Raw genomic sequence first — 26,018 nt, 5'->3', positions numbered from 1 at the left:
GGCCAGTAATTATTTCACATTCATGCATTTCTGTCTAAACAGAAGTTTATTTTTCATACATCTGGGTTTTTCACACCTCTCTCAGTTACTGATGCTGATATGTAAGTGTCCAATAAACTGTTGATGTGTATATATATATTTTTTTATTTATATACAATATATATGCATTAGCCGCACAATAGGAGGTTAGTTTTGTTTTCTTTCTACCATAGAATGTTAATTACATATACATTTTTTTATGTAGGGTGATCGAGGAACACCTGGTTTCAAGGGAGAAAAGGTAAAAGGCTAAAATATTTGTTTGATATTTAGGTAATCTGGCATAATGCAATGAAGCATTTACATCTTAAAAAAACTATAGCAGATTAGTTATCTAAACAGTTCTTCAGTATATGCTGTTTTGGAACCCCTTGCCTAACAGTATCAACAATATATTATTATGTCAGGAGTTTAAGGACCACAGCATTTCTGATGGCAGCATAGCTGTAAGTATAGATATTGATACTGTCATTTGACTGCTCTTTAACATAGCACAGTATTTGAGTTCAGCTGATCAATTCCAACATGTTGCACAGTGCTAAAGTTATTCACAAAAACAATTGTGGATACTGTTGAACACTGCTGTCTTTAAATGAATCATTAATAATTAAAACATACCGTGTGCTTTACTTTTCTAATGCTTTGTTAATATGAGAAAGAGAGAGTGTGACAAAAAGAGACAGACAGAGGCAATTACAGTACATCAGTGAGGCATATATGGGCAACAACCTTAATGGCATTCTACCTTGTGTCTCTCTATTTAGGCTGACCCCATGACTATAGTTGGAACTCCAGGCTACAAAGGAAGTAAAGGAGAGTTGGTTAGTAACTCTAAAACTAACATTGGTCATGGAAAGATAAATACTACAAACAAAGTGACCAGTTCAAACGTTTATGTATCATGCATTTGTGTGTGTTTTTACTACATATGCACAATGGAGATTTAACATTTTTGAATATTTCTTCTTCACTCTGTATAACACATGAACAAAATGCAGTTTGTACAAAATGCACAGATACGTGCATTTAAAATGACACCATCCCCCCTTTCCCCATTTGCTGAAATTATACTTTTTTTCTGTTAGCTAGCTTCAGCCAATGGGGAATGCAGGGATAAAGGAAGTTGAAGTGAAAGTAGGTAAAGTGGACTTCTATCATCTATTGAAGGAGAAAGGGATGCAGTAATTCTCAGACATATGGGTTATGTGCAGCTGCCTTCAGGAGATAAGCGCGAACAGAAAAAACTGCCCCATAAAATTTTGCCCCTAACTGTCCAGCCTGTTTTTTGCTAGTGCCCTAGTTTTGGATGTTTTACCTTCAGCCCTGTTGAGGAAAAAAAATCTCCCTATTTTTTTTTTTTTCTTCTCCACCAAGGTGTTTTATATTCAGTCAAGAACTCCACAGTGCTGCTGTAGTGCTTTATGAACCTTGTGTTAGTTAGATTTAAGTTAGTTAGCCACAATACGCTTTCCAGGCCCATAGCCTTGGCACAACCTCTGGTAAGACCCTGTCTCTGAAGACTTACTCAGTGGATAAGCCCATAGACTAGACAAAGAGGTTCTTGACTGCGATCTTTGGGCTCTGGGCTCTATATTATGGTTCTTCCTGATCCTGTGGTACTGTGTCTGTTAGCCACAGTATTGGTTTTTTTAGAGTACTAGTGAAATCTCTAGTGTCTACCTTTGTAAGTATATCTCAGAATGTGACACAGATCTCTTGGTAAGTAATATCTGTGCAATAAACTCCCTATAAGCCATTGAGTGCTATCTCAGAGCAGTGGTACAACATTAGGTTGATCCCAATCTCTGACAATTTCCTGTGTAAACTTTACCTCTGGAAATGTTGAAGACATCCTAGTGTATTTCCTTTGGAAATACATTAAAGTTGTAGCACCTCCCAGACCTGTGTGTTTTGAGTCAGCTGGCCAAGGAGTGCTCTCCTTATTTTAGAGCAGTAGTACTACCTCTGATATAATTACATCAATAAAAGTGATATTAATGTTAAATGTAGCACAGTAGTGATAAATCATACACAAAATACACATAAATTCAATACACTATGTGATATTAATGAACCAAAGTCTCTGCAAACAAAGATGAGAGTCACTCCTCCATAAATGAACTATCACCAGTGAAAAAAGTTCCATTCCATTCAAAATTGACAGACAATTAATATCCAAAGTGTTTCACCTCAATATCTTTATGTAATCTCAAAATCTTGATAGAGAAACACTCATCAGCTTCAATTGCCTCTCTTTTTGCAAAGATCAGCTGATAAAGCTTTTAGCTTCACTTATCCAGTTAAGTCATACAAATCTTCCTCCTCCTATTTCTCCATGGCATTTGTTCCATAAGATCATAGAAAAAACAAAGTGGCATACATTGCATGATATTGCTAAAATCATGTGTTTAAAGTAGGCATGCTCACAAGCAAACACTTGAAAAAGATTGCATAACATGTCAGTACACAGGCTGCTCCAGGATCCCTCCTCTCTCGGTCCACAGAGCTCAAGATGGCTACCCTGTTTCTCAGTGTGTCTTCCTGCCCATATGGAAGAAAAATATATTTGAAATATATTTTAAAAATATTGTTCTCAAATATATTGACATATATTTGAAATGCTACAATTTTGGCCATATTCAATATATATATATATATATATATATATATATATATATATATATATACTGCATGTTGAAATGCGTTTTTATTACAAAATATATGAAAAATATTTTTTAAAAATACATTTCAAATATACTGTATGCCTTTAAAAATACAAATCTACATTTTTGGAATGCATATTTAAAAAAATATATATTTGGGAAGAATATTTTAAAACTATATTTCAAATATATTTTTCTTCCATGTGGGTGATTCCCTGCCTTACAAACTCACATCTGTTCACCGCAAGGCCACACCCATATGAGCTTCATCAACAAAATTACTTTATCAAGAAGAACCTCAGCAGGAGCTGGTGCCTTATGATAACATCCTATCTAGCACAATTAAAAAAGGCAAAAAGTTGGAGAGAACCTTTATGAGAGAAGGGAGAGAAACCTATATGGAACTGCAATTCCCACCATGCAGGCTGAGGATTGTAGTTCCATGAAGCAAATCGTTCTCTCTTTGTTTTTGGGATTGGTGTGCCATGTTGGTAGAATTAAAAGATAGGACGGGGACCCAAAACTAGATATTTTTCCTAGGTCCACAAATATCTAAAAAGGCCTTGGCAAGGCTTCCCATTTAAGTCTATGACTTCTCGTTTCAGGGCTCAAGAAATCTGCCTGCTAGACCTGCTGGTGTTTGTCTAGCTATTTTTATGTAGATTGCCCTGCTGTATGATCTTTGTTTGTGCTGAGAATCAACCAGATCTTTCCAAAACTAGATGAGGAATATCTTTTTGTCAAATCTGCACATAAGCAGGAAAATGTATGGATCTAATACATACAGGTGAAACTCATAAAATTAGAATATCATGCTAAAGTTCATTTATTTCAGTAGTGCAACTTAAAAGGTGAAACTAATATATGAGATAGACTCATTACATGCAAAGCAAGATAGTTTAAGCCGTGATTTGTCATAATTGTGATGATTATGGCTTACAGCTCATGAAAACCCCAAATCCACAATCTCAGAAAATTAGAATATTACATGCAATCAATAAAACAAGGATTGTACATAGAACAATATTGGACCTCTGAAAAGTATAAGCATGCATATGTACTCCGTACTTGGTTTGGGCCCCTTTTGCAGCAATTACTGCCTCAATGCTGCGTGCCATGGAAGCTATCAGCCTGTGGCACTGTTGAGGTGTTATGGAAGACCAGGATGCTTCAATAGCGGCCTTCAGCTCTTCTGCATTGTTCGGTCTCATGTCTCTCATCTTTCTTTAAGTTGCATTACTGAAATAAATGAACTTTTGCACGATATTCTAATTTTTTGAGTTCCACCTGTATATGTCAATTGTTTTGCACGCAAGAGAATTGGTAATTCCTCATATTCAGTCTTGCAGTTTATAGCCAAATAGATACAAAATTATTGTGTTGTGCCCAAATAATAAACATAAAAATACAAAAACAAATTATTAAAAATATTAAATTGGCAGATACCTCTTAAATACTATACATGAAATGTCCATAGCACAGGAGCACCTACTTAAACCTGTGCAAATTTATGTGAACATCATGCCAGGAAATATACGTTAAACTAAACATCCACCATAGATATAGCCCATAAAACATCTATAACTTCCTGATTAAACACCCAAAATGCAAGTGAAAATGAAGATATTCCTGACACCATTGTTAAAGTAGAAATAATAAAAACACCAGGTGACCCATAGGATAACAGCTCCCCATCACAGTTGACCCCCAAGATTACTAGAAGGTCTAAAATGCTTTTTTATAATCCGCTCCAGACTGCCATCCTCATATAAATTCGGATCCCAGACAGATACATCAAGATGGAAATCCCTTATGCATGGAAAAAGAGGCCGACAAAGGGGATGTGTTGCTTAAAATTTTTTTATTAAAATCTTGTGTTGTAGTTTATGACAGGTGATATTTGCTGATTAAGCAGTTGATCTTACTGGTTGTGGAATTCAAATTCCTATGTCACCTTTCTATCCTCAGCCTGTTCACTGGATAATGTTCCAGCATCATCGTTTCTGTACAGTGAGTAATGGCAGGGCCAGATCTAGCTTGTCTGATGTGGGTGTGCAGTAGAAATTGCCATGAGGATGCAAGGTCAGCAGGGCAGTGTATAGGGGTTCTGCATAGCAGAGGAGATGGTCAGCAGTTTGTTTTGCAGTGTACAGAGACCATTAGTTTTGTAGGGGAGTGTACAGGATCAGCAGGGCGGAGGACAAGATCCAGTGGTCAGTGAGGCAGAGGTCTGTTTTTAGTGAAGCCTAGGACAAATTTTGCCTAACAGTGGGAGGGACTTAGAGGGGGATGATTAAACAGAATCTGTATCTAGTCGATGTATACACTGCACAATCAGTCCTTGTACCCACAAAATACTCCTACTTACTATGTCACAAGTGACAGTCTCACAGATACACATCAACCTCAGAATATAGGATCCTTTTTAAAAAATGTAAATGTTTCCATCACATATGCTTTTCTGCACACAAAAAGTGATCACTTTGTCTGTCTGAGCCTATCTTAAAGAAGAACTTCATTAAAATCAGAAACTGTTGGGACAATAAACACCTTGGTCAGGATAATGTAATGTACAACATAATGTATAGCGTGCAGAGGTCATGAGTAAGTAACACACAGAACAACATATGGAGTGCAGCATCAGGACAAGCCCACCTGTTCATATCAGATTCCAGCTTACCTCAAGAATCCCCATTGGAGCTCCCCCGTACATCAGGGTCCTCAAAGCCCCCCAACATCAGGGTCCCCATAGTCACCCCCTCATGTCAGGGTCCCCAGAGTCACCCTCCTGACACCAGCCCCCTCCTTACTTTAGGGCCCCAAGAGCCCCCCTCTTTACATCAGGGTCCCTAGAGCCCCCCTCCTCACATCAGGGTTCCCAGAGCCCCCCTCCTTACATTGGGGTCCCCAGAGTCTCCTCATCTATATCAGTCACTTCCCTTTACATCAGGGCCCCCAGAGTCCTATCCCTAAAATCAGGGTACCCAGAACCCCCTTCCTTACACCTGGGTCCCCCAAAGCCCCCCTCCTTACATCATGGTCACCAGAGCCCCCTTCTTACATCAGGGTCCCCAGAGTCCCCCCCTTAGATAAAAGTCAACAGGTCCACTTCTTTCTTACATTAGGGTCCACAGGACCCCCTTACATCAGGGTCCTCAGAGTCAACCTTCTTACTTCAGGTACCCTAGAGTCATCCCTCTTACATCAGGGTTCCCAGTGCCCCCCTCCTTACATTAGGGTCCTTAGAGCCACCCCTCCTTACATCAGAGTCCCCAGAGTCGCCCCTCAACATAAGGGTACCCAGAATCTTCATCCTTTACATTAGGGCCCCCAGAGCTGTCATCCCCCAGCAGCCCCCAGAGCTGTCATCCCACAGCATACAGGGTCTGAAAAGTTCCCTTACATGCTTTGCATCAGAGTCAATTCTGTTCTGTCACAGTACAGCTGGCAGCTAAAGGGGAAAGCTGGGAGGCGGCGCACTGGCAGAAAGTCTGGAGGAAGAAGTTACATCCTCCTCTTAATGCTAATAGGTGGAGAAAGCATGTTGGTGGGTTGCTAGGATGCTGGACAGTCCTAACAACCAATCACAGTTTATTGTAATCGTAATGGATGGAGCTAGTTGACAGCAGCTGGTGGGGGCGGGGCGTGGTAGAGGCAATGAGTGAAACCTGTGTTTCAGAGCTCCAACACAGGAAATGCCTTGGGTTTGGGGGGGGGGGGTACAACTGAAATCTGGAGGGGGGTGCAGCCCTCCCCCAGCAACCTCTCCTAGATCCAGCCATTAGTATGGAGCTGATGTAGGAAACTAATGTTAAACCACATCAGATCTTACCTACGGTACTAAGAAAAGGTTGGGTTATAACTAAAATATCTGCAGTTCCACTTAAAGTTAATCTCTGCTTAAAGTCTAAAAACAAATAAAACACACAGGGAACATAACTTACAGCCAACAGGATATGTACCTTTTGCTGATGCCTCTTCTATTAGTTAAAATCCTACTCTGTTTATGCTCTCTCCCACACACATACACTCACCCGCAATTTTCTAGTGTGCCGAGGGTTAATAGAAATAATGGGCTGTCACAGGCTTTCTAGATGAGTAGCCAACGTTGCTCGTCCTTTCCACCCAGCTCCACCATTCATAGAAGCTGTACTACATTATCTATGAATGAAACAGGATCTATGAATGCATGTGGTAGACCTATCAATCACCAACCCATCCACTATACATAGATCACTTTCCATTCATATAAGCTGTAGTACGACTTCTGTAATGAAGCAGTTGAAAGGGCATGCATAGCTGGGCTCTCCTGATGAGAGCCTGTGACAGCCCCTTAGTTCTATTAGAAGGGGCATCAGCAAAAACACTTCCTACTGCCTGTTAGTTATGTTCCTTGTGCTGAAGTTTGTGTTTTTTTATTTTGCCTGCACTTTGACTTAAGTAAAAGTATTTTTAGTATCATTCAACTCTTTTTTCTACTAACACATCTACTCCTAAGCTGAACAAAGTCCATTTTTTGCCCCCGTGACATCATCACAGGGGTTACCGAGGTCTTTAGTCTGCCTGAGCCGTATGGCAGGATCAGAGAGTGGCCTGCATCACTTCCTTCAGATGTAGCATGCCCTCTTGTATCACATATTGTGCTATGACTGGCAAGGAGCGGGAGGGATTTTTGCATTGACAATGCTGATGACTCTCCTCCTCAGTGCACATAGTGACACAGCCTTATGCAGCTGCTGAGGGTAGAAACTATGCAGTGAATTCACAGCAGGCTTTTCAGTATTGTCACCCAGGTCTAAGAAGATCCAAGGAATGCCAGAATTGCCAGAAATAACAAAATTTTCTAAGTGCAATTTTGTGCTTAGGACATTTTTCAAATGTGGGTACATTTCGAGTGCAGTCAACTATGTTCTGAAAAGTTGTCAAGTGACTTAGTAATCAAAAGCTTCTCTTAACATAGGGTGACAGAGGCCATCCTGGCTTTGATGGAGACAAAGGAGAAAAGGGAGAGGACGGACCACCTGGAGAGAAAGTAAGTGTGTTCCAACAATATTACCTCTTAATTAAAAAGGAAAATGTCCTGTACATGAAGTGTAATTATTAGTGTAAGGTTTGGTGTGAGGGAATGCTTAACTTACATTAAGATACTACCTAGACAAATTGTTTGTGACTTATGGAATTACATTGTTGTATGTTCTGGCAATTTCAAACATGCCCCCACAAGGAGATGTTCTTGAAATCCAGCACAAAAGGAGCAAGACCAGTATACAACCCTCAGAGATAGTGGAACAAGGGGTGACTGGCAATAAATCTCAAGGTAATGTTCATGAAAATAGTCCATATAATATAATGAATCCAATCGAGGAAATAAACTGTTACAGTGTCAGCAGTCTCTCCTTCAAGTGAGTTCTGGAATTTTCCTGCCAATGGTCATGTAAGAACAGAAAGCAGGGAGGGAGAGGGGAGAGAGAGCATCACTGTCTAAGCATAGTAGTGATAGGAAAATCAATTTAAAAACCTGTATAAGTATTGCTCTCACATACACATGGATTAAACATAGCATATCAATATGTTCAGTGGAGACATCAACAGATGGCAACTTCTTAAGAGTGGATATAAAATGATAAGAAAGAGGAGAGAGGGGAAGGGCATCACACCCAGTGAAGTATTAATAAGAGGCAATGTGCAAAAAATTAAGAGATGAGCTCACACAGAGATAGTGTAACCCAGGCAGTGCTCAAAGTGTTCAACAGGTGGAATCCTTCTGATGGTTCCCAATGGAAATGTGTGGAGGGTGGATAGGAAGCTGCTCATGGTGGTCGGTCTCATCAGAGAATGTAAAAAATATTGTGCAAAATTAGAAACTAAAGGGAGTGTGAGCTGCTCTTAGTGTAGTATTATTTATTAAATAAAAGGATAAAAGATAAAAATGCACTCACATTTAGTAAGTAAAGCAACAGGCAATGTACCAAAAACTTCCAGCCAGTGGCATCATATTGTGGGTTACAATGAATAGTCAGCCCTGGATGGTCATAGGTGCATAAGTATGCCAAAAAGCACTACAGTGTCTCTTAGAATGAAAGCCAGGAGGAACTCACACTGTGTATGATTGCAGGTCACTATGGAAAGCAGGAAGCAAGATCACTGACCAGAGGGGCCAGCCATAATGACATCACACTTTGAGGCGTGAGTGGGCGAAGCTACATGTTTAGGGGCGGAGTCCCCTTTGTCAGGCACCTGACCTGAACTGCCTGACAAAGGGGACTCTGCCTGCCCTGCCCTACTCCTGGAACTCATTCACCAAATCTGGTCATGGATTTACTGGATACATGGTCAATAACATCACCTAAGAGACCTAACCCCCTTGTAAATAACAGCCATCATCCACTCACCCTGTTATTCAGCAGGAGGCAAGATAACGAATTCTGATAAGCCCACCACCCTCTGGCCCCCACAACCACTGGACCAGGGCCGTGGGGAAGAGACCCTTGTCCTCATCAACATGGGCACCATACCAGCCCCCCCCCCCCAAAGAGTCTGGTATGAATTTCCTGGGGGATATCTTTTTCTGCATAAGGTACCCATTAAAATCTATACCAGCCTCAATGGGTCTGGTATACATTTTGGAAGGGCTCTACACATTTTTTTTTCATTGTTCAAATTAATTATATAGTTTAAATTGTAAAGCACACAGACCTCTCCAAAGGCCCCCAAATTACATAGCAAACCCTTTGAAGGATCTATTTCTAGAAAAAAAAAAGAATGAAGTGAGCAATAAAATGTAATTTACCAGCAAGTTAAAAGGCTTTTTTCTTTTGTAAATGTCAGTGCTGCTGCAGTTTTTTCTGAACATCAGGAGGAGTACCACTTCACAGGCAGGATGAGGACACCCTTACAGACATGATATTTAAAGGAATTGGGCATTTTTAATGTTTTAAATTAAGCATTAAAAAAAATCACTGCTGCTGCCCAAATGAAATGTTTTAAATTTTTTTTTGCTTTTGTACTTGTTCCCCAGAGCAGTGCGAACCCCCATGCACGTGTGCTTTTTTTTTTACAACCCCTTGCCTATTAGCACAGAAAGTGGGCATTTTTAAGTTAACATATTCGGTTCCCACTGATTTCCATGTGGTTGGGTTTCGGCATCCGAACTTTGAAGTGTCCCGAACCCTGCATGAACCAAACCCAGGGCAGTCTGACTCATCCTTACTTGCCAAAATTGTAGCTAGATACATGCGTTATTTTAACAATATTCTTTATTTTGCTGATTGATAAATTTCTCATGAGTTTAAATAATTTTCATCCTATTCTTTTCATTGATTTTTAGGGTGTGAAAGGTGAAGCAGGCTCCAAAGGATCTATGGGACTATTTGGAGCACGTGGCCCTGTAGGACAAAAGGTAGAGAGTTTTTTTTACAGTGGTCAAAAAAAATTAGGCCCTTTTTATTGTTATATCAATGAATAAGAACCAAAGACTGCTAAATAAGCAAAAACTTTGTCACTCAACATAATTGTTATACACATTAAAAGGCTAAATCCACTAAGATGTAAACATTAAAACTCCATTAATTATAACATCTCATGGTAATTTTCTCCTAAAATGTTTAGCTTGCCGATAAAGATTTTGCTTACATGTGTAATTGTTATTTGTTTCAGGAAATAGACATTTAACATTTGAAATCTATATGAAGAATGTAGTTAAAACAAATCATCAGTCCCAGTAAATTGAACCCATAAAGCAATAACTCATGCCTTAATCTTTATAAATTGACTTTCACAGTAAAAACAAAATCACACAAACAACACATGTGTGGCAAATATAACATATGTGGAGTATATTAAATTGATCAAAGCAGTAATGACCTTGGTGAATTTAAACAATCCCTTTTCTGTTGAAAAAAAGCAAATAATGCATAGTAATGAAATAACTGTCTTTGTGAATTGAGATAAAAAATGTTACTACTGAAAACTACATGTAAATATGTAAAAAGTTAATTTTGTCACAGCAATTGAAGATATGTTTATATTCAATGAAACACAAAAACAGACTCCTAAGCATATCTAAATAAACCAGCGTTTAGTAATACAATGGACTTCAGAAATATTATCAATGCTCAAGAGTTCAGAAGGATCCTTACAAACATTTTGCTACATATGCCATAGGCTAACACATGCATTCTAGCATCTGCTATTTATATATTGTATTCATATTGTATTTATATTGCTATTTATATTGCCACAACGTAAGATTACGTAAAGAAAGTAGAAATCACACAGGATTCACATTAAGGCTTAATGCAAAGCTCCAGAGTGTTTGTCATGAGTGGAGAAAGCTGTGCTTTAAGTTTTCTCTGGGTTTGGTAGTCCTGGATTGGGGCATGGAGCTTGAGGGTTCCAAAATGTCTTGGGTGGGATGGAACCTTCAATTCTGTGTCCAGGTTTTGCTGGATGCCTGCAGCCTGTGTGAGTACACTGGTGTGCAGGGTCATTTTTAAACAAGTCCAAGAGTAGCTCAGGGCAGTTGCTGCCGTTCAAAGACACAATTTATGTGTGAAGATAGTGGTGTGCTCCAGCCAGGAGGGGTGACTTGCTCGGAAGACAAGACCCCATGTTTGGGGGATATCTTGCCCATAGGACTGGGAAAGTCAGGACAACTACTTGGATTTGGAGAGACTAGTTAAGCTGAAGTGACTAGTGAGTCCATAGGGGCTGGAGGGAGTCTGAGCTCCTGAGAAGTGTGTGAGATCTTCTGGGAGAACCCTATCAGGAGGCCAAGAGTAACCCCGTAAAGCAAGGTGCTGTTACAAGTGAGCCTTAAGAACCTATGGTCTGGGAGACCAGTGCTAGGAGCAGTGCTGCTAAAATGTAGCCAGATGGGATGGCATTTTTCAATTTCCGATTCTCTCAGTAAACTTTACAGCTGTGTGAACTTTGCTTTGCCTTTTTCAATAAAAGTGAGCTGCCAAGCCTTTAAAAACTCAGTCTGGACTGGCGTGATATCACTTAAAAATGCCCACTACCTCTGAGTCTAATCACCCCATATCACAATATCAGTAAGCATTCTCATTGTTCTTAGACTGCAGTGGTTATACTCGTATTACAGGTGAAACTTGAAAGATTAGAATATCGTGCAAAAGTTCACTTATTTCAGTAATGCAACTTAAAAGGTGAAACTAATATACGAGATAGACTCATTACATGCAAAGCAAGATAGTTCAAGCCATGATTTGTCATAATTGTGATGATTATAGCTTACAGCTCATGAAAACCCCAAATCCACAATCTCAGAAAATTAGAATATTACATGCAATCAATAAAACAAGGATTGTACATAGAACAATATCGAACCTCTGAAAAGTATAAGCATGCATATGTACTCAGTACTTGGTTTGGGTCCCTTTTGCAGCAATTACTGCCTCAATGCGGCGTGGCATGGAAGCTATCAGCCTGTGGCACTGCTGAGGTGTTATGGAAGACCAGGATGCTTCAATAGCGGCCTTCAGCTCTTCTGCATTGTTCGGTCTCATGTCTCTCATATTTCTCTTGGCAATGCCCAATAGATTCTCTATGGGGTTCAGGTCAGTCGAGTTTACTGGCCAATCAATCACAGTAATCCCACGGTCATTGAACCAGGTTTTGGTGCTTTTGGCAGTGTGGGCAGGTGCCAAGACCTGCTGGAAAATGAAGTCAGCATCCCCATAAAGCTCGTCTGCGGAAGAAAGCATGAAGTGCTCCAAAATCTCCTGGTAGACGGCTGCGTTGACCCTGGACTTAATGAAGCACAGTGGACCAACACCAGCAGATGACATGGCTCCCCAAATCAACACAGACTGTGAAAACTTCACACTGGACTTCATGCATCTTGCAGTGTGTGCCTCTCCATTCTTCCTTCATACTCTGGGTCCTTGGTTTCCAAATGAGATGCAAAAGTTGCACTCATCAGAAAAGAGGACTTTGGACCACTGAGCAACAGACCAGGTCTGTTTTTCTTTAGCCCAGGTAAGACGCTTCTGACGTTTGTTGTTCAGGAGCGCCTTGACAAGAGGAATACAACATTTGAAGCCCATGTCCAAGATCTGTCTGTGTGTGGTGGCTCTTGATGCACTGACTCCAGCCTCAGTCTTTGTGAAAGTCCCCAACACTTTTTAATGGCCTTTTCCTGACAATCCTCTCCAGGCTGCGGTCATCCCTGCTGCTTGTGCACCTTTTTATTCCACACTTTTCCCTTCCACATAACTTTCTATTAATGTGCTTTGATACAGCACTTTGGGAACATCCAACTTCTTTTGCAATTACCTTTTGAGGCTTTCCCTCCTTATGAAGGGTGTCAATGATGGTTTTCTGCACAACTGTCAGGTCAGCAGTCTTTCCCATGATTGTGATTCCTACTGAACCAGACTGAGAGACCATTTAAAGGCTCAGGAACCCTTTGCAGGTGTTATGGCTTAATTAGCTGATTAGAGTGGGACACTTTGAGCCTAGAATATTGCACCTTTTCACAATATTCTAATTTTCTGAGATTGTGGATTTGGGGTTTTCATGAGCTGTAAGCCATAACCATCACAATTATGACAAATCACGGCTTGAACTATCTTGCTTTGCATGTAATGAGTCTATCTCATATATTAGTTTCACCTTTTAAGTTGCATTACTGAAATAAATGAACTTTTGCACGATATTCTAATTTTTCGAGTTTCACCTGTACTCTTTCAGCTGTGGTGTGCTGCATAATTCTAGAAATGTATGTAGTGAAAGGTAGATAAGGGTTTCTACAGAGACTGAGAGCATTACATTGGTTGTAGTGTTCAGTCTTCTCCTCTCAGTGAAAAAAATGGTTCTTTTTGCCATACATGTATCATAAGACAAAGCGGTTAGGTATTAGACCCCATAGGTTACGGAATCTGTATGAATACACAGGGAATCTATGGTCAATGTAAAGTCTAGGGCACAGCAAACATTTTAAAACAAAGCAGCAACTAGCAATATTTATGCTTGTGTATGAATTCATTTTAAAAATTCTGTATATAGCCCAGAGAACAGACAGTGCACAGTCCACATGTGCTTTTCTGCTTCACTGCAACAAGGAAACAGGAAAACTGTATTCAGAAAAAATACATAGAGTATACTATAGATGCAGTTACAAATTTATAAACATTGCTGTCTACTGGTTGAAGAATATATCTCCGTATCCGCCACCCCCCTCTGCCAATCCCTCCACTGGCTTCCGATTGCCCAACGGATCAAATTCAAAATGCTAACTTTGACTTACAAAGCTGTTCATAACACTGCCCCAAACTACATCACCGACCTGATATCCAAATACCACCCTAAACGTACTCTCCGCTCCTCAAAAGACCTCCCATGCCCATCTCCAGGACTTCTCCAGGGCTTCCCCATCCTCGGGAACGCCCTACCCCAATCCATCAGACTATCACCTACCCTCCTCTCCTTTAGACGCACCCTGAAGACCCATCTCTTCAGGGAAGCCTACCCCGCCCTCAGCTAATTGCCGATCTCCTCCACTCTTCCTACCACTCCATCCCCCACAGCTATCTCCTCCTGTACCACTATCCCCTCCCTCCTAGATTGTAAGCTCCAAGGAGCAGGGCCCTCGAACCCCTCATGTATCGAATTGTATTGTTACTGTACTGTCTCGTGTACTGTCTCCCATTGTAGTGTACAGCGCTGAGCAAACTGTTGGCGCTATATAAATACCGTATAATAATAATATATCTCTACTGAATACTAATATAGTTGGTAGTTGTTGCACAAAATCCATGAACACTGTATTCCATCAATTCTAAGCTAGTAAATCTAATATAAATATGTTGTAAATATCTAATATATATATGTGTTAAACAGTATGCAAAGGTATTTCTGCAATTACTGATTCATTAAAGTGTGTTGCACAAACTTAACTGAAAGGATTTGATTTGACCAAAATTTTGGTATATATACAGTATATATACCGTATTTTTTGCTCCAAAAGACGCACTTTTTTCCCCCAAAAAAAGGGGGGAAAATGTCAGTGCGTCTTATTGTGAGAATATGGAACGGCCGGTCTGGTATTTTCGCTGCCGCCGCCGTATTGGAATACCGGGCTGGCCGGTCCGGTATTTCCGCTGCCGCCGCCATGTTAGAATACAGAGCTGGTCGCTCAGCTTTTCTCTACAGTAGGATCTTACCTGTTCTTCAGTCCAGCACTGTACAGTCCTTCTGTATTATGTCCGCAGTCTCTGGTCATCTCCTGTACTGTGTCCGCAGTCTCTGGTCATCTTCTGTACTATGTCTGCAGTCTCTGGTCATCTCCGGTACTATGTCTGCAGTCTCTGGTCATCTCCTGTACTGTGTCCGCAGTCTCTGGTCATCTCCTGTACTGTGTCCGCAGTCTCTGGTCATCTCCTGTACTATGTCCACAGTCTCTGGTCATCTCCTGTACTATGTCCGCAGTCTCTGGTCATCTCCTGTTCTATGTCTGCAGTCTCTGGTCATCGCCTGTTCTATGTCTGCAGTCTCTGGTCATCTCCTGTACTGTGTCTGCAGTCTCTGGTCATCTCCTGTACTGTTTGCAGTCTCTGGTCATCTCCTGTACTGTGTCCGCAGTCTCTGTTCATCTCCTGTACTGTGTCCGCAGTCTCTGGTCATCTCCTGTTCTATGTCTGCAGTCTCTGGTCATCTCCTGTACTATGTCCGCAGTCTCTGGTCATCTCCTGTACTATGTCCGCAGTCTCTGTTCATCTCCTGTACTGTGTCCGCAGTCTCTGGTCATCTACTGTACTGTGTCCGCAGTCTCTGGTCATCCCTTGTACTATGTCTGCAGTCTCTGGTCATCTCCTGTACTGTGTCCGCAGTCTCTGGTTATCTCCTGTACTATGTCCGCAGTCTCTGTTCATCTCCTGTACTGTGTCCGCAGTCTCTGGTCATCTCCTGTTCTGTGTCTGCAGTCTCTGGTCATCTCCTGTACTGTGTCTGCAGTCTCTGGTCATCTCCTGTACTGTGTCTGCAGTCTCTGGTCATTTTCTGCACTATGTTTGCAGTCCATTGGTTCAGAATATTTTTTTTCTTGTTTTTCACCTCTAAAACCTAGGCGCGGCTTATGGTCAGGTGCGTCTTATGGAGTGAAAAATACGGTGTATATATAAAGTACTGAAGTGTTAAAACTATTGTCAGTTTTATTTTGGTTTGGTTTTTTGTTTTGTCTGTGTCTCGAGGAGATTTCCTTTCATTTCCTATCCCAGAGACTTCAGCCTGGGTTCACATATATGCAGTGTGGTATATCGCATGTGATTCACACAGGAACCGCACTGCATTCCTGTGCACATCAGATGCGATTTGTGTGCGGTTCGATTGGAGCCATACATTTTGTATGGCTCTAACTGCACCTGCACAAAAAAAGGTGCAGGACCGTTTTTTTGGTCCGCACTAGAATCGTATCACATGGGTATTCACACCTATGCGATCCGATTCTGCACATCGCACCGTGTTTTGTGGACCACTTTCGGGGTATTGTTAATTTAACATACACACCCGCAGCGGTTCGCATGAACGGGGGGCGATACTGATGCAGTGCAGAATTCGCACAGAAAACACTGCGAATTGCGCACCACATCAGTGTAAACTAGGGCTAACAGGACAGAAGAGGATGACCCCTGCATTACCCACTAATGACTTTTATTATCTTCTTTCTTGCAACAGGGTGAATCAGGGGAACCTGGACTTCCTGGAGATGCAGTAAGTAAACAAATTACTCATATCTGTGTTTTTTTTCATACATCAACTTAATACATCCAAACAGAACATATTCTTTGTTGTCATTGTAAATTAACTCTGCTTCTATAAAAACCCATAAGGGAACCGTCCGTATAGGAAGTTTTTAGTTGAATACAAATTATTATGAAGTGCATGTGTCAGCAATGTTTACAACAGGGGCGGTTGGAACTCTAACAAAAATGTGTTAATTTTATTGAATTATTGTTGTAATATTTGATTTAAAATAATATTTGCTATTACCAAAAAAAAATCATTATTTTATACAAGCATATGCACTTGTACTTTCTTGTACAAAGTACATTTGTACAAAGTACAAATGCATTTGTACTTCTCTCTATAATGGATATCTATGTTTCCACTAGTCAGGCTTCCTTAGCTACAAATGCTGACATAAATGGCTTGACTGTTGAGAATGCTCAGATATTACAGTGTATAAATACATATATACCTCAGTTATCCAATTATGCAGATGAAATAAGTAAAAAGAAATTTGCTTTTCATGTGATTGTATTATTGAAATAATAATCCCAATTTATGCTGTGAATATTCTCAACTCTGAAAAGGGTTTTGTCCCAAAAGAAACAGCCAGCAGTCTTCGAATATGTCCAAATTAGATAAAAGTTTATTACACACACTGATCAGACGTGCAAGGTGGCCAGGTGGCAACAGACAACCAGCCAATGCTTATTCTTGTGTAGTTTTTAAGTACTCTGCAATCAAGATAACCAACAAGCCACATATTATTGGCCATTACAGGTAGTTATATAATCCTTGTTAGCCAGTTATAAACTAATATTCCTGTAACACCCTGCAGAAATATTGGGTGCAAAATGTTAAATCTACACAAGATGGCAGCGTTCTGCATTTCAGTTAGACTCTGCCAAAGAAAAGCTTTGTGGGATATGTTGGCTGTTAGCAGGACTTTGCTGAAAAACTACATTTCCTAGAGGAGCTGGCTTATGGGTGGGAGCAGATAAATACCAAAGCCTGGGAATTAGAGGGGGAAGTGGACAGTGTGAGCTGGAGAGGAAAACTGTGCAGGATGCTGGAGGTACGGGCTGGGCCAGAACCGCAGAAAACGAGAGTGGAGGGAGGAAGAGCTGGAGACCACTGACTGCTGGCAAGCTGGACTGGCAACCTACTGATTGGGCAGACAGGAGTGCTGTCATCTGAGTTATCGGTGTCCAAGGATTCTAGAGGACACAGGGGGGTCCCCATTTGCAGAGAGACTATCTACCACCTGACCTGACATGATTCAGATAAGAGAGCTCCATACCCCAAATTACCTAAGTTACAAGAGACATTGCTGAACTTAATTAGTCTTTTCTCAGCTTAGTATTTTCCATTCTACAAGTTACAAGTGTTACATCCTATATTGTTTGGCCCATCTTGCCTTGCAGTGTACTAATCATTACACACTCTCAACATACTAAATCACAAGAGCCTACTGCAATATCTGCACCCTGGGTCAAGCTGCCTTGGTGCCTCGGACTTAGTTTACACCACTTACCAGAGAACCTTCCCATTCTACTACCGTACTGTGTTCTGCCCCCCCCTCTTTTCTCAATCCCAGCCTAATTCTCACTTAAGGGAGCAGCTTCTCTTACTTTATGTTCACCTTCCTTGGAGAACTCCTGCCCTTCCATCAAGAGGGATTTGAATATTTATGTGCACCAACCAGGGCCCCATCAAGCATGCAAAAGATTGAACATTGCAGTTTAAAAGGACATTGATCCATCCTTTTACAGAGCTCTTCCTCTTTTAGAGTTGAACCCAGCCATCATTTTTATTTGCTAATCCATCAATTTGATTGCTTCTCTTTCTGCTCACTTGGGAGAAATCATCTCAAGACTGAGGGTACTGTTTGAATTCTGAATTGCAGGACATACAAAATAACTGATTTGAGAGTGGTATGTTGCAACCATTTGTTTGAGTTTATTAAAAGTGTTAACTGTAATTCTCTTTCACATACCTTCTTGTCAGCCTATTGTGCTAAATGTTATTGTGCTAACCATTTGAACTCAAAAATAATCAAAGTTTAAGTTCACTCTAACCTGTGTGTGAGTCTATTTTATGGTAACAATGCCAGAGGGTTCTTGCAGCCAAAGGTTTGGTGTCAGCATGGGTTGGGCTTCCAAAGCAAGCTCAAGAATACAGGGAACCCAAAAACAACTCAGCAGCCCTCAAGAGGGCAGTGCTACATTCCATTAGTTACAAAATTGCACATGCCAGCCATGTCTACCAAATGTTTCACAAGATAAGGCTGGCATCTTCTTTATGCTTCTGGAAATTCCCCTTGATATTATGTAAATCATAAAATGATGGCATAGCAATATTCCTACATGTTAGTTAAATGTCAATCATGCATCTACAACAGCTACTATATATCCAAAATAGCTGAAATGGAGATAAACATGTGAGACAGCAAAGATCCTCCTAAAATCCCTATTAAACATTTGTAATAAATCAGTCTCAAGATCTCAGCCAAAGAGGAAGTGTACACTGACAAGGAAAGGTTGCACATCGACGATGGCATCCTGTTCAGTAAAGTTTATTCAGCCATTGAAGCTTTACAATGTGTCCCCGTCTCGAGACTTCTACTGTCTAACCTGTTTTATCCTTACAGGCTTATGCCTATAATATGGGACAAAAAAAACACATTCAAAGCCATTGTCCGAAAATCTATTCGTTACTACACCACTTTCAAGAGCCGATCATAACAGTTCATGTGTAAATATCTGTAGGGACAAGCATGGAAATTTTTCTCATAAAATAACAGAACAAACGATTTTGGTGTAAGTATAGTATTTGTAAAGAAAAAAAAAGTCGTGTGATAAAGACCGTGCATACTCGGAAATTAAAGAATAAATTACAATACAATACAATACATTATATTATTGCGGGAAGTTGTACTTTGTAAATTTAGTAACCTATTAATTTTCAATATGAGACAATCATTCGTCCGACATTCATCATGTGCAGAGCAGAGTGACATCATTGGTATGCGTCCTTTGTTTCATTGTCAGTGTACTCTCACAGAGCATGGACAGGCTCCAAGACCTGCACCCAACAGGTACGCTTAAGCTTATAGCCATGGCTCTCTCATGATTCATTCAAAGAGTAAGTGTATTGCAGCTAGTTCAAATTATTACTAGTAGAGAGAACATTAAAAAGCAATTACTGTGCAGTGCTACCAAACAGGAAGTACATCTTGCATTACCAACAAGCATGGACAACTGGGAGAAGAGCTTGTTGCTCATGGAACTGGTATTGATGGGGACAATAAAGTGGCTCCTGGAGACAGGAAAGTCCAAGACCCAGAGGTAAATAGTGTGGTTACAAGTAGCAGAAGGGGTTAAGTGAAGAGGGTCATGGAGATCTAGTGCTAAAATGGCAAACTATAATAAAGATATTGTGCCAATTGGCAAATACAGAGCGTGTAAAGTCAAAGCTGGCCCTATAGCTGCAGCAGTATGCTGTATGTTTCCTAGCAATCTACTGCTGCAGTGAGAATTGGAAAAAATTGGACATCACAGGACACAGAGCAGGCTATTCCTGACTACAGTATGTGGATTATATGCCTATAGGTGAATGGACACTGGCAGATCAATCAAACCACTACTATATAGCCCTCCTACACAGGAAGTACTTTGTAGCAAGCAATTATATTCCAAAAAAGGGGGGAGGGATCCCTGTGTCCCATGATGTACTCCAAGAGATGAATTTTACAGGTAAGTATGTAGAAAAAAAAATCCAATTTTTTTTTCTACATACAGACACAAATCCCAGACATCGTCATCAATACATGGACCTATTCTGCCATTCACAACACACCACAGTCAAGGGCAGCATCATCTGTAGTTCTAACCTCCATTCAGTAGAACTCTTTGATTGCAGGAACCAAAGATCATGTAGTGGTCCTGCAAACTTGATTCTTGACCTGTGCCGCCACACTCAAGTAAATCCTGACCACCCAACTACATTCAGAGTATGTAGCGATCTTTCCCCTGCCGACTGTGGACTAGGAATAAAAGGCAAGACACTGTCCTGATTCAACTGAAAACTAGAAACTACTGTAGGCAAGAAAGATGAATGAGGACACAACATCACCTCATCATGATGCAAAACCAAGTACGACTCCTTACATGAAAGAGCCACCAACTTTGACACTCTTCTTGCAGAAGTGATAGTAACCACAGAAGCCACCGAGTCAAAGGACTAACAAAGTCGATCCAATTGGTTAAAAAGATGGCTTCTGCAAGGACAGCAAGACCATGTTTAAGTCCCAAGGAAACAATGGTGGCCTGACAGATGGCACCGTCTGCGGTACACCCTGCATGAAGTGCAAATCAAAGAGTGAGAAACAACAGCCTCTGGGAAAAATTAGATAGAGCCGAAATCTGATTATTAATGGTTCTCAAGACCAGTTTAAATATGCATGTATGTCTGCAGTTTATGCATTAGGTATGCATGTACAGTTGCAAGAAAAAGTATGTGAACCCCTTGGGATTACGTGGAGTTTTGCATGAATTGGGCATAAAATGTGCTCTGAACGTCATCTAAGTCACAACAATAGAAGAACACAGTCTGCTGAACATAATACTACACAAACATTAGATGTTGCCATGGTTTAATTGCACATAATATGTAAACATTCACAGTGCAGAGAGGAAAAAGTATGTGAGGCCCTAGCTTAATGACTTCTCCCAGAGCTAACTGGAGCCAGGAGTGAGCCAACCTTGACTCCAATCAGTGTGATGATATTGGATGTGTTGCTGACAGCTGTCTTGCCCTTAAAAAATACACACCTGTTTTGGGTTTACTGGTTTCAAGAAGCACTGTCTGATGTGAACCATGCCTCGCAGAAAAGAGCTCTCAGAAGACCTACGATCAAGAATTGTTGACTTGCATGAAGCTGGAAAGGGTTAAAAAAGTATCTCCAAAAGCCTTGATGTTCATGTGTCCACGGTAAGACAGACTGTCTACAAATGGAGAAAGTTTATCCCTGTTGCTACTCTCCCTAGGCGTGGTCGTCCTGTAAAAATGACTGCGAGAGCACAGCGCAGAATGCTGCATGAGGTAAAGAAGAATCCCAGAGTGTCAGCTAAAGACCTACAGAAATCTCTGGCACATGCTAACATTTTTGTTGACACATCTACAATAAGGAAAACATTAAACAAGAATGGAGTACATGGGAGGACACCACGGAGGAAGCCATTGCTGTCCAAAAAGAATATTGCAGCACGTTTGAAGTTTGCAAAAGAGCACCTGGATGTTCCACAGCACTACTGGCAAAACATACTGTGGAAAGATGAAACCAAGATTGAGTTGTTTGGGAAGAACACACAACACTATGTGTGGAGAAAAAAAGGCACAGCACACCAACATCAAAACCTCATCCCCACTGTAAAACATGACGGAGGGAGCATCATGGTTTGGGGCTGCTTTGCTGCCTCAGGGCCTGGACGGATTGTTGTCATTGATGGGAAAATGAATTCCAGAGTTTATCAAGACATTTTGCAGGAAAACGTAAAACCATCTGTCCACCAACTGAAGCTCCGCAGAGGATGGGTGATGCAACAGGACAATGACCCAAAGCATACAAGTAATTCAACAAAACAATGGCTGCAACAGCACAGAATACGCCTTCTGGAGTGGCCCAGTCAGAGTCTTGACCTCAACCCGATTGAAATGCTGTGGCATGACCTTACGAGAGCGATTCACACCAGACATCCCAAGAATATTGCTACACTGAAACAGTTTTGTGAAGAGGAATGGTCCAAAATTATTTCAGATCGTTGTGCAGGTCTGATTTGCAACTACAGGAAACGTTTGGTTAGATGTTATTGCTGCCAAAGGAGGGTCAACCAGTTATTAAGTCCAAAGGTTCACATACTTTTTCCTCCCTGCACTGTGAATGTTTACATGTTATGTGCAATTAAACCATGGCAACATCTAATGTTTGTGTAGTATTATGTTCAGCAGACTGTGTTCTTCTATTGTTGTGACTTAGATGACGTTCAGAGCACATTTTATGCCCAATTCATGCAAAACTCCATGTAATCCCAAGGGGTTCAGATACTTTTTCTTGCAACTGTATGTATGCAGTTTTGCATTAAGTATGCATGCGTGTATGCAGTTTATGCAATGAGCATGTATGTATGCAGTTTATCCATTAAGTATGCATGTACAAATGTAGTTTATGCAAATATACAGTTCAAATAATTATGCATGCAATAATGTAATACAATGCTGCAACTGCATCACAGTCACAATATAAATTGCTGATCACCACCATTTCTAGTATAGTGTCTATACAGTAGCTGTTCAAATTCCAGTGTATATATATATATATATATATATATATATATACACAATATATATATATACAATAGTTTGTAGACGCTACAACTTTCACACAAACCAATCAATATACACATTTTATTGGATATGTTTTATAATAGCAAGTAGGAAACATTGGGTTTTTTTTTCAAAATGTTCAGTATTTTTGATTTACATAATAAAAAAATAAAAAACCCAGTGGTGATCAAATCCCACCAAAAGAAAGCTCTATTGGTGTGCAAAAATGGTATAAATGTTATTTGGGTACAGCGTTGCATGACTCAGCAATTACCAGCTAAATTAGCAAACTGCTGAATATATCAGTATGATGATACTCTACCTTTCATGGGCCTAACTATGCTAGCGCCATATACAGTACACTAGCTTTGAGATACAAAATGCTCAGGTTTGAATGTGGCCTAATAGGCTGGTGGAATTTTATATTTTTCAGCTTGAAAACTATCACTTCAATCCTCACTATAGGAACACATTTTTCATTCCTCACCAATAGTGTACTGTATATGGTGCTAACATAGTTAGGCCCATGAAAGGTAGAGTATCATCATACTGATATATTCAGCACTTTGCTAATTTAACTGGCAATTGCTCAGTCATGCAACGCTGTAAGAAAATAACATTTATACCATTTTTTCACACAAATAAATGTCCTGGTCATGAAGGAGGTAAAACCTTTTGGAGGTCAAGTGGTTAATGTAGCAGGTTGCTCAGTTCACCACACAATATAACAAGTGCAACAAAAGAATAAGCAGTAGATGCTATATGGCAGCAAATGAGGGCATGAGTTTAGTTTCAGTCAATATCAATAATGCCATACCACTACAATGAGATGCTTTATCGCAGATCATGACATTAATGACAAATCCTAAATAGACTGTACTGTACTGTACTGTATTTACACTTGAGTAGAGTGATTTTCATGAGTTTTAATTTCAGAGCTTTGCAAGCATATACAAGCATTTTAGAAGTGTATTACACGCATTTTACATGTGTACCGAGTTTCAGGTGTTTTTGTTTTAGCCTATCATACAGCACTAGGAGAGGAGATTTGGAGTGGAGAGCTGCTGTTTGGCTGGGAAACACACAACAAAACCGTCGTAAAACATGCTTATCGCATGTTGTGGTGCGCTTTCATTGAAGTTCATGGGGCCAAAAATCCTCCAATCTGCCTAAAAAAAAAAAGCTCTTGTACGTTTCTGTTTTGCTACAGGATACAAAACGTTCAGATGTGAACAGGAGCCATTGAAATGAATAGGATTTTGCTTGTTTAGCGTCTTGGAGCTTTGAGCTACAAAATGCTCATGTTTGAATGTGGCCTAATAGGCTGGTGGAATTTTATATTTTTCAGCTTGAAAAGTATCACTTCAATCCTCACTATACGAACACATTTTTCAGTCCTCACCAATAGTGTACTGTATATGGCACTAACATAGTTAGGCCCATGAAAGGTAGAGCATCATCATACTGATATATTAGCCCCATGTAGTAGTGCAGTATAGAATGCTGGGTACTACTAACACATTGCATGCATGTTTAGCACAGACTTCATCAGGGTGACATTATGACACACTTAACCCCAATTTGTCCTCCTCCAGCAGTGCAATGTCCATATTCCCTATTGTCCTTCTGTTCTTGGATACTGACACCTTCTGCCAGTCCTCTTTCAAATCAGATGTCTTCCAGCTTTGCCACTGGGCAGCCCTTGAATATTTACTTCTTGCACAAGTGTGCTAAAGTTACATAATCCCATCACCTGCCTCCATTCTCACCATCCTGTAGACCATCTGCCTATTTTACAGATGCTGTGGATGTACACAGAAGTGTGCATGCGCCGCAGCCTATGTACCCAGAATACAAATTTACTAGGAATAAGGAAGATTTTTCTTGCTATGTCTTCGTTACCAAAATATTCTACCTCCTAGCAGTTTTTTCTTTTCTTTTAATACTTAAGACCCACTTTAAGACATCTTAACCTTAAATTCACTAATAAACCTAAACATAAGCCAAACCTTAAAGTGTATGTAAACCCAACATCTCATATTCCTCATATGTGCTTGGTGTACCATGTACTTGTGTGAAAAAGTATCCTGTTCACTTTGTATTGTTTCCTTTGTGTGAAATCCCTGCTGTTCCTGCCAGTCCCTCTGCTTTCCTATTAAATATTTACTACACTAAGCAGGAAAGCACAGCTTGGCGTGGTCAGTTCTCTAGCTGTGCTGGGAACTCTGTGTGCTCTCCTCCAATGATCAGACATCTGTAGACACCCCCCCCCCCCACATAGCCATTCACTGGGAAGTTTATTGTATGGCTGTTTCTCCTCCCCCCAGCTCTTATACAGCTGAGAACAGAGGGAATGTGATCAAGTGTAAGATCCAAGGAGCAGGGCCCTCCTCACCCTCTTGTATTGAACTGTATTGTTGTTGTATCATCTCCCGTTATATTGTAAAGCTCTGAGCAAACTGTTGGTGCTATATAAATCCTGTATAATAATAATAATAATAATAATAAAAACAGGGAAACAAGTGTTTTTAATTTTTTATATGCATACACAAGTGTTTTATCTTTCATTTCTATTTTAAACTGAATGGGCTGTTTTACAAGGTGAAGGTTTACATATACTTTAAGCTAAACAATTACTGTAAGTCCAAACCTTTTATTTTAGTTTGGATTGAGTAGGAAAAGGTTAAAGCCTTTTTTGCTCTCTCTGTACCATGATAGAGATTTGTCTTCATGACCTTATCTTAGAGATGCATCTGTTTGACAGATGTGCAATCTAACTGCAACATGTGTTCCTTCTGACAGATTACTTGTTCTGGTTACAATTGTTAGATTTCCTATTAGTTTCTGTTTTGGATTCAGTAATTATTAGGACAAATAAGGTGAATCTACCTAATGGGGGCATGGACCACTTCAGTACCAGGCACTTTCACCCCCTTCTTGCCCAGGCCAATTTGCAGCTTACATTTTGAATGACAATTGTGCGGTCATGCAACACTGTACCCAAATGAAAAATATTTCCTTTTGTTCACACAAATGGAGCTTTCTTTTGGTGATATTTAATCACCACTGATGTTTTAATTATGTTGCTAAATAAACAAAGACTGAAATTTTAAAAAAGCAGTTAAAGAAGAAGTAGGACCAAAACTCTTTTGGCCCTACTTCTACGGATCCCAGAAGTGCACTTTG

The 26,018-nt window shown here is 40.3% G+C and overlaps 1 protein-coding gene across 1 annotated transcript in view; it reads left to right on the top strand.

The window, feature by feature from the left end:
- The window catches only part of LOC149462377 (uncharacterized), a 459,390-nt gene that overhangs the window by 326,036 nt on the left and 107,336 nt on the right, over nucleotides 1-26,018 (top strand). The window contains exons 83-87 of the mRNA XM_089676871.1: nucleotides 245-280; nucleotides 804-860; nucleotides 7,663-7,734; nucleotides 10,030-10,101; nucleotides 16,398-16,433. Of these exons, the coding sequence (XP_089532997.1) occupies nucleotides 245-280; nucleotides 804-860; nucleotides 7,663-7,734; nucleotides 10,030-10,101; nucleotides 16,398-16,433 (273 nt within the window). The remainder of the gene's footprint in view (nucleotides 1-244; nucleotides 281-803; nucleotides 861-7,662; nucleotides 7,735-10,029; nucleotides 10,102-16,397; nucleotides 16,434-26,018) is intronic.

Source organism: Staurois parvus, unplaced genomic scaffold, assembly GCF_062004578.1.
Source record: "Staurois parvus isolate SC_StPar_1 unplaced genomic scaffold, SC_StPar_1.0 ptg000175l, whole genome shotgun sequence".
NCBI lineage: Eukaryota > Metazoa > Chordata > Amphibia > Anura > Ranidae > Staurois > Staurois parvus.
This window is presented reverse-complemented; position numbering and strand designations above follow the sequence as displayed.